Source organism: Prionailurus viverrinus, chromosome C1, assembly GCF_022837055.1.
Source record: "Prionailurus viverrinus isolate Anna chromosome C1, UM_Priviv_1.0, whole genome shotgun sequence".
Lineage (NCBI taxonomy): Eukaryota > Metazoa > Chordata > Mammalia > Carnivora > Felidae > Prionailurus > Prionailurus viverrinus.
The window spans coordinates 187,852,763-187,867,120 of record NC_062568.1 but is presented as its reverse complement, the minus strand read 5'-3'; the positions used below and the strand labels follow the sequence as shown (position 1 = coordinate 187,867,120).

The window sequence follows — 14,358 nt, the reverse complement described above, 5'->3', positions numbered from 1 at the left end:
GGACCCCATGGTCAAGGAAAGGTCCTTCCCTGGAGGCCCCACACCCTCATCCGCATCTGCCCATCCCTCGCAGCCCTCAGGTCAGTTGCAGGATCAGAAAGTTCTCGCTGTGATCCTTTTAAATCCAGCCACCTGGGAAAGGTTTGGCCCTGCAGAACTCCTGTTCCAGAGCCAAAGAAACTGAGGCTGGGAGGGTTCCGGGTCGGAACACCGCGCAGAAGGCGAAGAAGGGGAGCCAGAGGCCTCTCAAGCCCCCTCCGCCTCCTAATTCCCAGTGCCAGTCCCGGGGCCCTTTCCTTAAGCGTCGCTACAGGGAGTCGGCACCTCCTGGTCCCCGCCCCCGGCTCTGAGAAGCGCCCCGCCGCCCTCCCGTGGCGTTTCCTGCCCCCACCCCGCCCCTCCGCGCTATTTAAGGCGCCCCCGCCGTCCGGCGCCGTCCAGCAGGGCTCCCGCGGGCGCCGCTCCGCCGTCGCTCTAACCCCGCCGCCACCTGGGCCACCCGGCAGGCAGGCGGTGAGTTGGGCTTGGGGGTGGGGAGGGCCAGGACGCCACCTGCTAACGAGCGAGCGGGGCGGGGGGAGGGAGACGCCTCCGCCACCGGCCACTCGGCCGCCACGGGCTGAGGGTTGCTGGGGGTCGGGGGAGGCGCGACGGCTGCGGGCCAGGCTCTCTGCTAAGCCACGTTACTGGCTTCTTTCACTGTATCCTTATAACCCTAGGAGGTGGGAGTATTATTTCCATTTTACAGGAGAGGAGACTGAGGTGCTAAGGTTGACGCTTACCCAGGGTTAGTTAGCAAAAGGGAGCCAGGACCAAAGTCTGATTCCAGAGCCTGGCGCTAAAGAGCTTTGCTCCTTGAAGAAGCGCCTCCCCTGCCCCCTTCCCTGCATTTCTTCCCCCAGCTCTCTGCCCACCCACCTCCCCCATACCCCGTGTTCTGGGAACTTGGTGGCCTATGCCTCCACCCTGCTATGACAGTTCTTTTAAGAGTCTAGAATTTATCAACAACAGCTTGGGGGCCCAGGGGGTATGGAGGAAGGGGGTAGGATCAGTGTCCATACTTAAGTGGCAGGTGGTCACTATTGTTGACAGGTGGAACTAATGCAGGATGTTGCCTTTAGCATCTAACACCCTTCCCACCTGCCCCTTACCGCAGCTCAAAGGTTAGAGTGAGGTCAGCTGGGTGACTTACCATGGGCAGGGGGGCAGGGACCTGAGGTTTTGGGCCCCCTGAGAAGCTGAAGATAGCACCACCACTGCCCACAGTCAGGGACAGCCAGCCCATCATGGGCAAAAGGAAGGAGGGGCATAGCACAGCCATGTGACCTGGGGTAAGTTCCTCAGATTCTGTTCCCATAAGCTCAGGAGCCTCAATTTGATCCAAATCTTGAGCTGTGTTATCCTGGGACTCGGCCTGGGAACAACAGGGATAGAGAGGTATGACAAAACAAGGACCTAGTAGCCATCATCCAAAGATCAGCTTTTAGTCCTGACCACCCTGCTGGCTGTGAACCCCCAAGCCAGTCCCTTCCCCTCCTTGAGCCTCAGTGTCCCTGTAGGTAGAATGGGTGTGGCCAACCTCCCTGCAAGCTTGTTGCCAGGACAACTGAGAAGGATGTCATGCTGACTGTGTCCTCTATCTCCCTGCAGACGGAGGAGGCCGGGTAGCCATGGGTGACTGGGGCTTCCTCGAGAAGCTGCTGGACCAAGTCCAGGAGCACTCGACTGTAGTGGGCAAGATCTGGCTGACGGTGCTTTTCATCTTCCGCATCCTCATCCTGGGCCTGGCTGGCGAGTCCGTGTGGGGCGACGAGCAGTCAGATTTCGAGTGTAACACGGCCCAGCCGGGCTGCACCAATGTCTGCTATGACCAGGCCTTCCCGATCTCCCACATCCGCTACTGGGTGCTGCAGTTCCTTTTTGTCAGCACACCCACCCTGGTCTACCTGGGCCACGTCATCTATCTGTCCCGGCGTGAAGAGCGACTGCGGCAGAAGGAGGGGGAGCTGCGGGCTCTGCCAGCCAAGGACCCACGCGTGGAGCGAGCACTGGCAGCCATAGAGCGTCAGATGGCCAAGATCTCAGTGGCAGAGGACGGCCGCCTGCGGATCCGCGGGGCACTCATGGGCACCTACGTGGCCAGTGTGCTCTGCAAAAGTGTGCTGGAGGCAGGATTCCTGTATGGCCAGTGGCGTCTCTATGGCTGGACCATGGAGCCAGTGTTTGTGTGCCAGCGCGCCCCCTGCCCCTACCTCGTAGACTGCTTCGTCTCGCGCCCCACAGAGAAGACTATCTTCATCATCTTCATGCTGGTGGTCGGACTCATCTCCTTGGTGCTCAACCTGCTGGAGCTGGGACACCTGCTGTGCCGCTGCCTCAGCCGGGGGGTGAGGGCCCGGCAGGGCCAGGATGTGCCCCCGGCCCAGCGCACCTCCTCGGAGCCCTACCCTGACCAGGTCTTCTTCTACCTCCCCGTGGGCGAGGGCCCCTCGTCCCCGCCTTGCCCTACCTACAATGGGCTCTCATCCAGTGAGCAGAACTGGGCCAACCTGACTACGGAGGAGAGGCTGGCTTCTTCCAGGGCCCCCCTCTTCCTGGACCCGCCTCCCGAGAGTGGCCAGAAATCCCCCAGTCGCCCCAGCAGCTCTGCTTCCAAGAAGCAGTATGTGTAGGGGACTGGGGCTTATGTCACCCAACAGAGGGGCCCAGGGAAGTCTGGCTGCCTTGGATGCCCTCTCCCTGAAGACTGCAGGAAAGAGGGGAGCAAGGGAAGCAGATGCTTGCTGGCCAGGAGCCCTCATTGCAGATTGTGTTTGAGCATCTGGGGCTTTCCTGGTGACCAGAGGGGCACCATGGATCCCCCTCCAGAACATGACTCTGCCACAGGCACAGACAAAGCCAGCTTGGGGTGCTCCAGACCAAGGGCCTTGTGGGGCCTCTGGACTTTTTCACCTGGTTCAGAGCAACCCGGAGCCAATTTACCCCTCCCTCATGAAAGATTCACCTCTGCCCACGTTGTCCTCACAGGAAAGGGCTGGTTGAGGCTGCTGGGTCAGAGAGCTCACACACAGCCTGTGCTGGATCTGGCCCTGTCGAGGGGACTGGTGTCTCGTTCTCACTCCTTCCTAGTTCCACTGTTTATGCTTCTAAAATAAACAAGACTTGGTCACAAGCTACGTGTGTCCTGATGCTGTCATGATGTGCCTCCTGGGAGGTTGGGGGGCAGTCGCCTGGCCCGGCTTCCTTTTCTTTGCAGTCTCGTATGATCCGTCTTTGGCCTCTGAAACCCCAACTCCACCCAGCGTCTTAAACCCTCAAACCCCTACATCCTGCCTCTTAGCAGCCCTGAGTCCTGAACGCTCACCTTTTGAAATGCCTCTACCACGCAGCCCCCCACAACAGCCAAAGCCCCTGCCTGTCCCCATCCTACCCCATGGCCATCCAGTGCCCTGGCCATGCTGAGTGCAGTGTGCTTCCTTACTGGACACTCTGCTCCCAAGCCCTCTACCCTATCCCAGCTCATTCTGGACCCCTTGGTATTTGGGGAGGCAGATTTAGATCACTTGCCTCCTCCTACCTTGGCCCTTTCTAGTCTGCCCCCCCAAAGGCTTGCAACATATCTCCTCCCCATGCACTGAGTACAGAGAAATCTTGCCTCTGAGTCACAAAGTTTGCAGTAAAAGTAGTAAAAAATGGAACTGGATGGGGCGCCTGGGTGGCTCAGTCGGTCAAGCGTCCGACTGGCTCAGATTGTGATCTCGCAGTTTGTGAGCTCGAACCCTGCATCAGGCTCTGTGCTGACAGCTCAGAGCCTGGAGCCTGCCTCGGATTCTGTGTCTCCCTGTCTCTCTGCCCCTCCCCAGCTTATGCTCTGTCTCTCTGTGTCTCAAAAATAAATAAAACGTTAAAAAAAAATGGAACTGGATCGTGACGGATGAATAGTTCACTGGGAAGGGCAAGAGGACGCTGAATACTCGGGCAGAGAAAATTGTTTTTGCAAAAGCACAGAGAAGGGGAATGGGCAGGGGGTCCTGGGGGTGCTTAGGGCCTGGTGAGCCATCCAGGATGGGGGAAGTACAGGTAAGGATGAACCCAGTATTGGCAGAGTTGACCCTTCATGGAAGGTGACCCAGGTGGTGGCAAGCACTCAGATAGTGGCCCTCAGAGGCAAGCTGGCTGTCTTCCCCTAATCAGGGAGATCTGGGGCTGGACAGGGACCTGGGGTCCATCCCATGTGGCCACACGCCTCTCCTTGAGAGCTTTACAGCATGTTGGCAGCTCATCCCTACTCTCATCAAGATAGGTCTCCAAACACCAGCTCTGTACCCCTCATCCTATAACTAACTTATTCACGACTTACCCATCAAGTTTGGATGCTCAGCCTGAAAAGTTACAGCCCTATAATTCCTCCGGCTTCTGTTGTTCCTTCTGAATCCCAGAGATCTGACAGACCAGCCTCCTCATGGCTCCCCAGACTCATCCAGGTATGCTCCCACCTTGCTCCTTTGATGATCTATAGTGCCCTTTCCCCCACTTCCAAACACCACACTACATTGAAAAAGGCAGTACCTGAGTGCAAAGAGAAAGATGAACTTTGATATCAGAGGGTCCTCAATTTAAATGCTACTTCTGACATGTACAAAGCCTTGTGGTCTTAAGTCAATTGTTTCCCTTCTCTAAGTCTCTGTTCTCTCCGTAATATGCAGATAACACTGCCTGCCTCACAAGTTACAAGAAACAAAAATAAGAGAATGTACATGAGTCTGCCTGGCTCATAGTAGTCATGTAGTGAAATTCAGCTCAGCCTCTAGCAAGGTTATCACAGGCCCTTCTTCCTCCAGGAAGCCCTCCCTGATTTCTCCAGCCAGTCCCCAGTGATGATCTCTAACTCAGGAAACTGAACCGCTGCTTAGTATGAGCCTGTTTTATCTCCCCAGTGAGTCTCTAAGGATCACCACAGAGTCACTTTTATTCCCCATGGGCCTAGCCCATCATTCACTTCCATCATTCACAATCCCACATGTCTATGACATGAGGGATTGAGATAGACTTGTCAGAAAGCAGGCTGTTCGTGAATAAGAAGGGCATGATCTGGGACACTGAGGTCCTCTTCCAAAGGGTTCTTCCCCAGCCAGGGTGAGAGGCCAGATCTGTGGCTTAGAGGTCAGTCTCTAAGAGCCAGCCCAGTCTGAGGGCTCTAGAAGCCTGTGCTTCCAGTAGGTATTCCCTACCTGTCCTAGCTTGGAAAGGTAAGAGAAGAAAGGGCTAGGTGAGTAAGGAAGGTATCCTTCCCCTCCCTCAAGGGTCGCCTGCTCTGAGCTTGGAGTTGGGTCTGGGGTCAGGCCAGGGACCTGGCTCTTGGGCAAGGCTGGGGTTGGGTCCTAGACTGGTGGCCACACAACCACGAGGGCAAATGGGCTGTGGTCTGAGGATAAGAATAGTGCCATGGGAATGGAGCCACACAGGGTGGGTGGGCCCAGTGCAGTAGGGTGAAGACTTATGAATGCAGAGGGGCTACGAGTTCCATGCCACTTGGCTTTCGTGACAAAGTACCACAGACAGGGTGGAGGGGACTTCAACCACAGAAATTTATTCTCTCACACTTCTGGCCGCTAGAAGTCCGAGATCAATGTGTCTGCAGGGTCAATTCCTTCTGGGGCCTGTGAGGGAGAGTCTGTTCCAGGCCTCTCTCCCAGCTTCTGGTGGGTTGCCAGCCGTCTTTGACATTCCTCGGCTTGCAGAAGCATTGCCCCACTCTCTGCCTTCATCTTCACATGGGATTCTCCCTCTGCGTGTGTCTGTCTCTGTGTCCACGTTTTTTCGTAAGGACATCAGCCATATTGGATTAAGTTCCTCCTAATGACGTCATTGTAACTTGATTACCTCTGTAAAGACCATTTCCAAATAAGGCCACATTCTGAGGTACTGGGGGTTAGGACTTCAGCATGCCTCTTTGGGGGACACAGCACACCACCCCGCCCGCCCCGCCTCACCTCTAAGCACTAGTGGGGCAAGGCCAAGGAGTACGTGTTGGTCTCAGGCACCTCCTCGGAGATGCGGGCCTGGATGGAACACAGCAGATTCCAGCTCGCTTCTTCCTCCCACCTGCCTATTCCTCACCACCACCCAAATCTACGTTGGCAACAGGCAATTCTGGGTCACAGAAAGAGCCACTGGGGGCTTTACTCCTGACTCTCCTCACACTCACTTGACTCCAGTCCCTGTCCCTCTCTGGGCCTCAGTTTCCCCCTGTGAAACGAAAGGGTTGAATGAGAAACAGGGAGTAACCTGTCACTAATCACCAGTCTAAAGCTCACGAGTGATGTGCTATTTTTCATCAATCAGAACAGATTCAACTCTGTTTCTATAATAAGATCAGTTCCAGTCACTTGAATTCACATTGCCTTCCTAAGTAGGAAAGAAAGGGACAGGGTTATTTGGAGTGCACTGGGAATTTTGCATAACCCAAGGTCATCTTATCTGTGACCCAGGGGAGCATGTGAACGTCATGAGCTGTGCATAAACAGAGCTGTCAGGGTTGGGTGATGTCAAACTTCTTTCCAACCTAATGTGCTGGCTCACTGGCCGCTGGGTTGCTGACCTCATGATTCTACGGACAACCCCCGGTTCCTTGAGTGTAGATCCTTTTGTTTCCTTTTTACACTAACCTCAGCATGCCCACGGACGTTTACAGGAAGGGATCTTCATCATGGAATTGTCAGAATTTCTTTCTCCACCTTACAACTTCCCCCACCGGCCCTGGCTCTGACCACAAGTGCCTCACAAGGCTCAATCTTTCTGTCCTTCCCATGCAAGAACTATAGCCGCATGCAGATAGCCACCAGGCTGGTCCTGAGTCTGCTCTTACCCTATGTTTCCAGCTGACTGATTTCCAGAAGTCTCTGGCCAACCAATAAGTTGTCTACTTTCCTCTTAACAGGTGCATCACTCCCCTCAGTGCTAGACATGATAGTTCAAGTGGTCAGAATCCAGATTATCAATCTCTCTTGACTCAAAACTTCTACCTCTATGAATGCAACGTAGGATTATATTAACTTTGCTATTTTCTCCTCTTTTCCATATATAGAAATTTTTTTCAGATTATAAAGGTCATGCATGATCATTGTAGATAATGAGATCCCGCCATCCAGGCATACTAACTATTAATATTCAGAAATAATTCCTTTCAGGCTCTTCCATGCATATTTTTTTAAACTTTTTCAATGTTTATTTATTTTTGAGAGAGAGAAAGAGAGAGACAGAGTGTGAGCAGGGAAGGGGCAGAGAGAGAGGGGGGCACAGAACTCTAAGCAGGCTCAGGCTCCAAGCTGTCAGCACAGAGCCCGATGCAGGCATCAAACTCACAAGCTGTGAAATCATGACCTGGGCTGAAGTCGGACACTTAACTCACTAAGCCACCCTGGCACCCCCTTTCCATGCATATTTTTAAATAAAATCTGAATGAAGTTGTACCTACAGTTTTATATTCTTTTTTCATTTTACATAAGTCATAAAGCTTTTCCCCATGTCATCAAATTGGAAACACCACTTAATGGCTTTATCACACGACTTTATCATTCTCTACTTAACCATGACCGTGATATTGGATTTTTAGATTGTTTGCAACCAATTATCCTCTGTTATAAATTGTACCATGATGTAGATGCCTGTACATAAGTGTTTTCCAAATTGCCTATTTCCTTAAAAGAAAGACATTCCAAGCAGTGAAATTACTGGGTCAAAGGTATGACATTTTTTCATTTTAAAAAGCTAGGGGCTTTTTTCTGATTGTGGAAGTAATCCATTGTGGGTTATTCAGAAATGCAGAAACGCACAAATTCTAAGAAGTGGAAGCACCAGCCACCTCTGATCGTGGGAGAAAAGGTGGAGCTGGAAACAAGAGAGCTGACTGAAGGCACTGGGCACTGAGGACCCTCCTTCCCCTACCCTTACAGGGATGGGAGCTTATTCTCAGGAGAAGACAAAGCAGAGGAGGAGGGGGAAACACCATAGAGAGTACAGGGTGGGAGTAGTATAAAGACCAGAGGGCAGTTGAATGGAAGTTTACATACTTAATGGTGAGACCCTCAGCCTTCTCCCCCTCCCTCCCAGCTGGCTCCCAGAATGCTGCTTCTAGATGAAGCTATAAAAAGAGAAGACTGCTGGCCACAGAAGGCTGCCTTGAGGAAGGTGAGGAGGGATGCTCCACAGAAGAGATGGGGAGAGCATCCCAGACAAAGGGAATAGCATTCTCTAAGGTTCTGAACAAGAAAGCTTGATATATTATTCATTGTTCAGGACTTTTTTCTATATGACCTGCAAGTTGCTTTCCAGAAAAAAAATATTTAAATCTTCAATAGCATTGCATGAAAGTACCCATTTCGGGGTGCCTGAGTGGCTCCGTTCGTTGAGCGTCCAAATTCGGCTCAGGTCTTGATCTCGTGGTTCATGAGTTCAAGCCCCGTGTCAGGCTCTGTGCTGACAGCTCAGAGCCTGGAGCCTGCTTCCGATTCTGTCACCCTCTCTCTCTGCCTCTCTCTCTCTCTCTCAAAAATAAATAACCATTTAAAAATTGTTTTTAAAAGTACCCATTTCAAGGCACCCACACTAACATTATTAAACAGTATTTTAGGGGTGCCTGGGTGGCTCGGTTAAGCGTCATACTTTGGCTCTGGTCATGATCTTGCAGTTCATGAGTTCGAGCCCTGCATCCAGCTCTCTGCCATCAGCACAGAGCCTGCTTCGGATCTTCTGTCTTCCTCTCTCTCTGCCCCTCCCCCACGGCTCTCTGTCTCAAAAATAAACATTTGTTTTAAATATTTAAAAAATAAAATAAAATCTGGCAGAATATATTCTCCTTTTATTTTTTTCACTCCTCTTCAGAATCCTGAAAGCCATGTATATATTCTCTAGGCAGGTGTTTGGAAGAGTCTTCTCAGTGGAATCTGACAGACCCAAAAGGAAAGACCTAAAGATGTGGCCACTAAGGGCTCCCTAAGGAAATAGAGCCACTCCATGTCCGTGCAATGAAGATCAGTCACAAAGCCCCACCCATTCACTCTGAACATCCCAGTATCTTAGTGACCCTTTCTTAGATATGAGCACACAGCCAAGGATGCCAGGCATTTGAGGAAAGCATCTTACATGAAAGAGTCTGAAACAAATCACTGAGTGCCCAGCCCAATGAACAATATAGGTCCACACTACTGAAAATGTTCAGAACACAGAAGACAAAGAGATGAGCCTACAAGACTGCAGAGAGAGAACATAGTTCCATATGTGGTCTCAAGAATCAGAATGGCACCACAGTTTGCAACAATACTGGAAGCTACAGGACAATGGATCAATGCCTTCAAAATTCTGAGAAAATTGATTTTCAACGTGGAATTCTATACTCAGGCCAAGGACCAATTAAAGTAAACTCTACACTCTGCAATTGTTTTAATAGCATGATCCCTTGAAGGTTTGAATAAACTTTTTTTAACTTAATGTTTATTTTTGAGAGAGAGAGAATGCACAGGAGCAGGGGAGGGGAAGAGAAAAAGCTAGGCAGAGGATCTGAAGCAGGCTCTGTGCTGACAGCAAAGATCCCACCATGGGGCTCGAACTCACAAACCACGAGATCGCGACCTCAACCAAAGTCAGACACTTAACCAACTGAGCCACCCAGGTGCCCCAGGTTTGAACAAACTTGTCTGTAAAGCCCATCAGACTTGATACCTTTTTTTTTTTTTGCCTTCATTTAGTATTTTTTTAATTCCAGTATAGTTAACATACAGTGGTGTACAATATAGTGATTCAACAATTCTCTACATCACCCAGTGTTCTTCACAAGTGCACTCCTTAATCCCCATCACCTATTTCATCCATCCCCACCACCACCTCCCCTCTGGTAACCACTGGATTTGTTCTCTGTAGTTGAGTCTGTTTCTTTAATTTCTCTCCCCCTCTCTTTTTTCCCCCTTTTGCTCATTGTTTTCTTAAATTCCACATATTAGTGAAATCATATGGTATTTGTCTTTCTCTATCTGACTTTTTTCACCTAGTATATACTCTGCAGCTCCATCCACGTTGTTGCAAATGGCAAGATTTCATTCTTTTTTATGGCTTAATATTCCATTATATTCACTTCTTCTTTTTCCATTCATCTATTGATGGACACCTGGGCTGCTTCCATAATTTGACTGTTGTAAATAATGTGGCAATAAACATAGGAGTGCATATATCCCTTTGAATTAGTGTTTTTGTACTTTTTGGATAAATACCCAGTAGTACAATTACTGGATCATAGGGTAGTTCTATTTTTTCCTTTTGAGGAACCCCCATACTGTTTTCCACAGTGGCTGCACCAGTTTGAATTCCTACCAATAGTTAGGGAGGGTTCCTTTTTCTCCACATCCTCCCCAACACTTGTTTCTTTTGTCTTTGGTTTTCACCATTCTGACAGGTGTGAAGTGATACCTCATTGTAGTTTTAATTTGCATTTCCCTGATGATGAGTGATATTAAACATATTTTTATGTGTCTGTTGGCCATCAGTATGTCTTCCTTGGAGAAATGTCTGTTCATGTCTTTTGTCCATTTTTCAATTGGATTATTTGGATTTTTTTTTTTTTTTTTTTTGGTGTTGTATAAGTTCTTTATAGATTTTGGATACTAACCCTTATCAAACATGTCATTTGCAAATATCTTCCCCCATTCAGTAGGTTGCCTTTTAGTGTTGTTGACTGTTTCCTTCACTGTGCAAAAGCTTTTCATTTTGTTGTAGTCTCAATAGTTTATTTTTGCTTTTATTTCCCTTGCCTCAGGAGATAAATCTAGAAAAATGTTGCAATAGCCAATATCAGAGAAATTACTTCCTGTGCTCTCCTCTAGGATTTTTATGGTTTCAGGTATCACATTTAGGTCTTTAACCTATTTTGAGTTTATTTTTGTGTATGGTGTACAAAAGTGGTCCAGTTTCATTCTTTTGCATGTTGCTGTCCAGTTTTCCCAACACCATTTGTTGAAGAGACTATCTTTTTCCCATTGGCTATTTTTTCCTGCTTTGTTGAGGATTAATTGGCCATATAATTTTGGGTTTGTTTCTGGATTTTCTATTCTGTTCCATTGATTTATGTCTACTTTTGTGCCCATACCATACTGTTTTGATTACTACAATTTTGTAATATAATTTGAGGTCGGGAAGTGTGATAAATTCCAGCTTTGTTTTTTCAAGATTGCTTGGGATATTTGGGGTCTTTTGTTGTTCCATACAAATTTTAGGATTGTTTGTTCTAGTTCTGTGGAAAATGCTGTTGGTATTTTGATAGGGATTGCATCAAATCTGTAGATTGTTTTTGGTAGTATAGACATTTTAACAATATTTGTTCTTCCAATCCATGAGCATGGAATGTCTTTCTATTTCTTTGTGTCATCTTCAATTTCTCTCATCAGTGTTTTATAGTTCTTGGAGTACTGGTCTTTCACTTCTTTGGTTAGCTTTATTCCTAGGTGTCTTGTTATTTTTGTTGCAACTGTAAATGGGATTGTTTTCTTAATTTCTCTTTCTGATGCTTCATTATTAGTGTATATAAATGCAACAGATTTCTGAACATTGGTCTTGTATCTGCAACTTTATTGAATTCATTTATCAGTTCTAGTAGATTTTTGGTGTAGTCTTTCGGGTTTTCTATATACAGTCATGCCATCTGCAAATAGTGAAAGTTTTATTTCCTCTTTACCAGTTTGGATGCCTTCTCTTTCTTTCTTTCTTTCTTTCTTTCCTTTTTTTTTTTTTTTTTTTTTGTCAGAGTGCTATGGCTAAGACTTCCAGTACTATGTTGAATAAAAGCATATAGCCTTTATTATGTCGAGGTACGTTCCCTCTAAACCTACTTTGTTGAGGATTTTTATCATGAATGGCTATTGTACTTCACCAACTGCTTTTTCTGCATCTATTGAAATGATCATATGGTTTTTATCCTTCTGACATTGATGTGATGTCTCACGTGATTGATTTACAAATATTGACCCACTCTTGCAACCCAGGAATAGATCCCACTTGATCATGGTGAATGATTTTTTTTTAACGTATTGTTGGATTCAGTTTGCTAGTGTTTACTTGAGGTTTTTTGCATCCATATTCATCAGAGATATTGGCCTGTAGTTTGCTTTTTTTGTGTCTTTATCTGGTTTTGGTATCAGGGTGATACTGGCCTGATAGAATGAATTTGGACGTTTTCCTTCCTCTTCTATTTTTTGGAATACTTGGAGAAGAATAGATTTTTTTTTTCAACGTTTATTTATTTTTGGGACAGAGAGAGACAGAGCATGAACAGGGGAGGGGCAGAGAGAGAGGGAGACACAGAATCGGAAACAGGCTCCAGGCTCTGAGCCATCAGCCCAGAGCCCGACGCGGGGCTCGAACTCACAGACCGCGAGATCGTGACCTGGCTGAAGTCGGACGCCCAACCGACTGCGCCACCCAGGGGCCCCGGAGAAGAATAGATATTAACTCTTATTTCAATGCCTTTTTTATGTCACTCTGTAAAATTTTTTTTACTGTCTCCAGCAACAGTTTGTCTACTCAGATTTTCTTCTTCATGAATCTTAGTACTTATTACTATAGTCCCTCCCCCCCCACACACACAAATGCTATTTGAATTAGGTGTTTGGACAGCCTTAGGTAATCACACCAACTATTCTCACTTTGCTTACACTTCAACTAAAAGCCCTAAATAAAACTGTTCCTTGGCTTCTCTGTGTGCCATGTAAGATGTTTTGTGTCAGAGTGATACTAGTTTGGTGAGCTGCCACTAACTATTACTAATATGAGCTTATGTAATTGGGAATTTGGGTACTAAAGGTGACACATGTGACATCTGCAACAGCAAAATGCCATCGTGTCCACTTCAGCCCATTATGCCAACTGATGAGAACCATCCTCTTAAATCTGGATGTTCACCCAGAGTATTAGTGACTCTTAGCTTTGATAAATCGGATTTATCCTTCATCCAATAAGTCTGAGAGTTTAATACAATTAAGTGGCTTTCCCTGGTGGAATCTACATTTATTCCTGGGTCTGTATGTGTGGAGTCTTTGCTAAGTGCAAAATACTATTTCTAAAAGACTGTACCCCTTTTTCTACCCCACTCCAGGAAGGGGGGTAGCACAGCAAAGTATCACAGAGAACCTGAGGGTGTGGGGGACCTGATTACCTAGGCCATACCCTGAACTCAGAGAACCTCAATCATCCCAGCTCAGCTGTGATCCAGAGGATCTCTAAAAGCAGAAACAGAAACTCAAGGGTGGGGGGGATGATGAATTCTTAAAAGGGGGAATGAAGGACAGACACGGGAAGCCAAGCTCAGCAAAGGATCCAAAGCTTCTCAAGATCAGATGCCCAAGCATTAGGTTAGGACCACAGGTGCCCAAGCCAAGCTTTAGCCATGAGAAGACTTTAGGTTAGGACCACAGGTACCCAAGCCAAGCTTTAGCCATAAGAAGAACTATTGTCAGCCTTATAGCAGTCAGTCCCTGTAAAGAACAGAACACAGTATGGCAGGGAGCTCAGATGCCTTCCCAGGACTGGCTTAAGAGAGGCCTCCAGAGGGACTAAGGAGATGACAACAGGGTATATGTGAGTAGAGACAGGGAGGGGACAGGCCAAGACTGAGAACACCAACCCAGCAGTAACATCAGTGGAAGTTTTGGCACTATTTCCAAATGAGATCATACATACCATTACACTTTAGCATATGTGTCAAAAAGCATTCAAATTTTACATCTTTGGGGGATGCCTGGGTGGCTCAGTCAGTTAAGCAACTGACTCTTGATTTCGGCTCCGGTCATGATCCCACAGTACGTGAGTTCAAGCTTTGCGCTGACAGTGTGGAGCCTGTTTAGGATTCTCTCTCTCTCCATCTTTCTCTCTCTCTGCCCCTCCCCCACTTGTGTTCTCTCTCTCAAAAATAAATAAACTTTTAAAAAATTTTACATCTTTGAAACATACCATAATTTTTATATATAATTACTTACTATTTAATATAGCAAGAGCCTCAAGAAGTAAAAGTGGTCTAGGCTTTTCAACACCTGAAAGGCTTTGAAAAGAGAAACTTGAACTAAGAATTTTGATAGTTGAATTTTCTAGGTCTCCTCCACTAGAACATGAGATCCCTGAGGGCCTGGACTATGCATCCCCAAAAAACCAAAATCAGGAAATTCCCACAAAAAGTAATGATTTTCTGAACCAGAAAAAATGTATTCATTAAGGTTTATAGAATTTAATTGAACTGAACTCAGAGATTCTGACAGGGCTCAGAAAGAACACTTTCAAAAGAGCTAAGCCCATGAGCTTATCTGCACAATATGAAGTAGA

The 14,358-nt window shown here is 47.4% G+C and overlaps 1 protein-coding gene across 1 annotated transcript; it reads left to right on the top strand.

Annotated features, from left to right (window-relative positions):
* The first annotated feature begins 436 nt into the window (after window positions 1-436).
* GJA4 (gap junction protein alpha 4) lies at window positions 437-3,172 on the top strand. The gene is made up of 2 exons (XM_047868796.1): window positions 437-513; window positions 1,651-3,172. The coding sequence occupies exon 2, from the start codon at window positions 1,671-1,673 to the stop codon at window positions 2,670-2,672; it is 1,002 nt and encodes a 333-aa protein (XP_047724752.1). The 5' UTR covers window positions 437-513; window positions 1,651-1,670; the 3' UTR covers window positions 2,673-3,172.
* The last annotated feature ends 11,186 nt before the right edge of the window (window positions 3,173-14,358 follow it).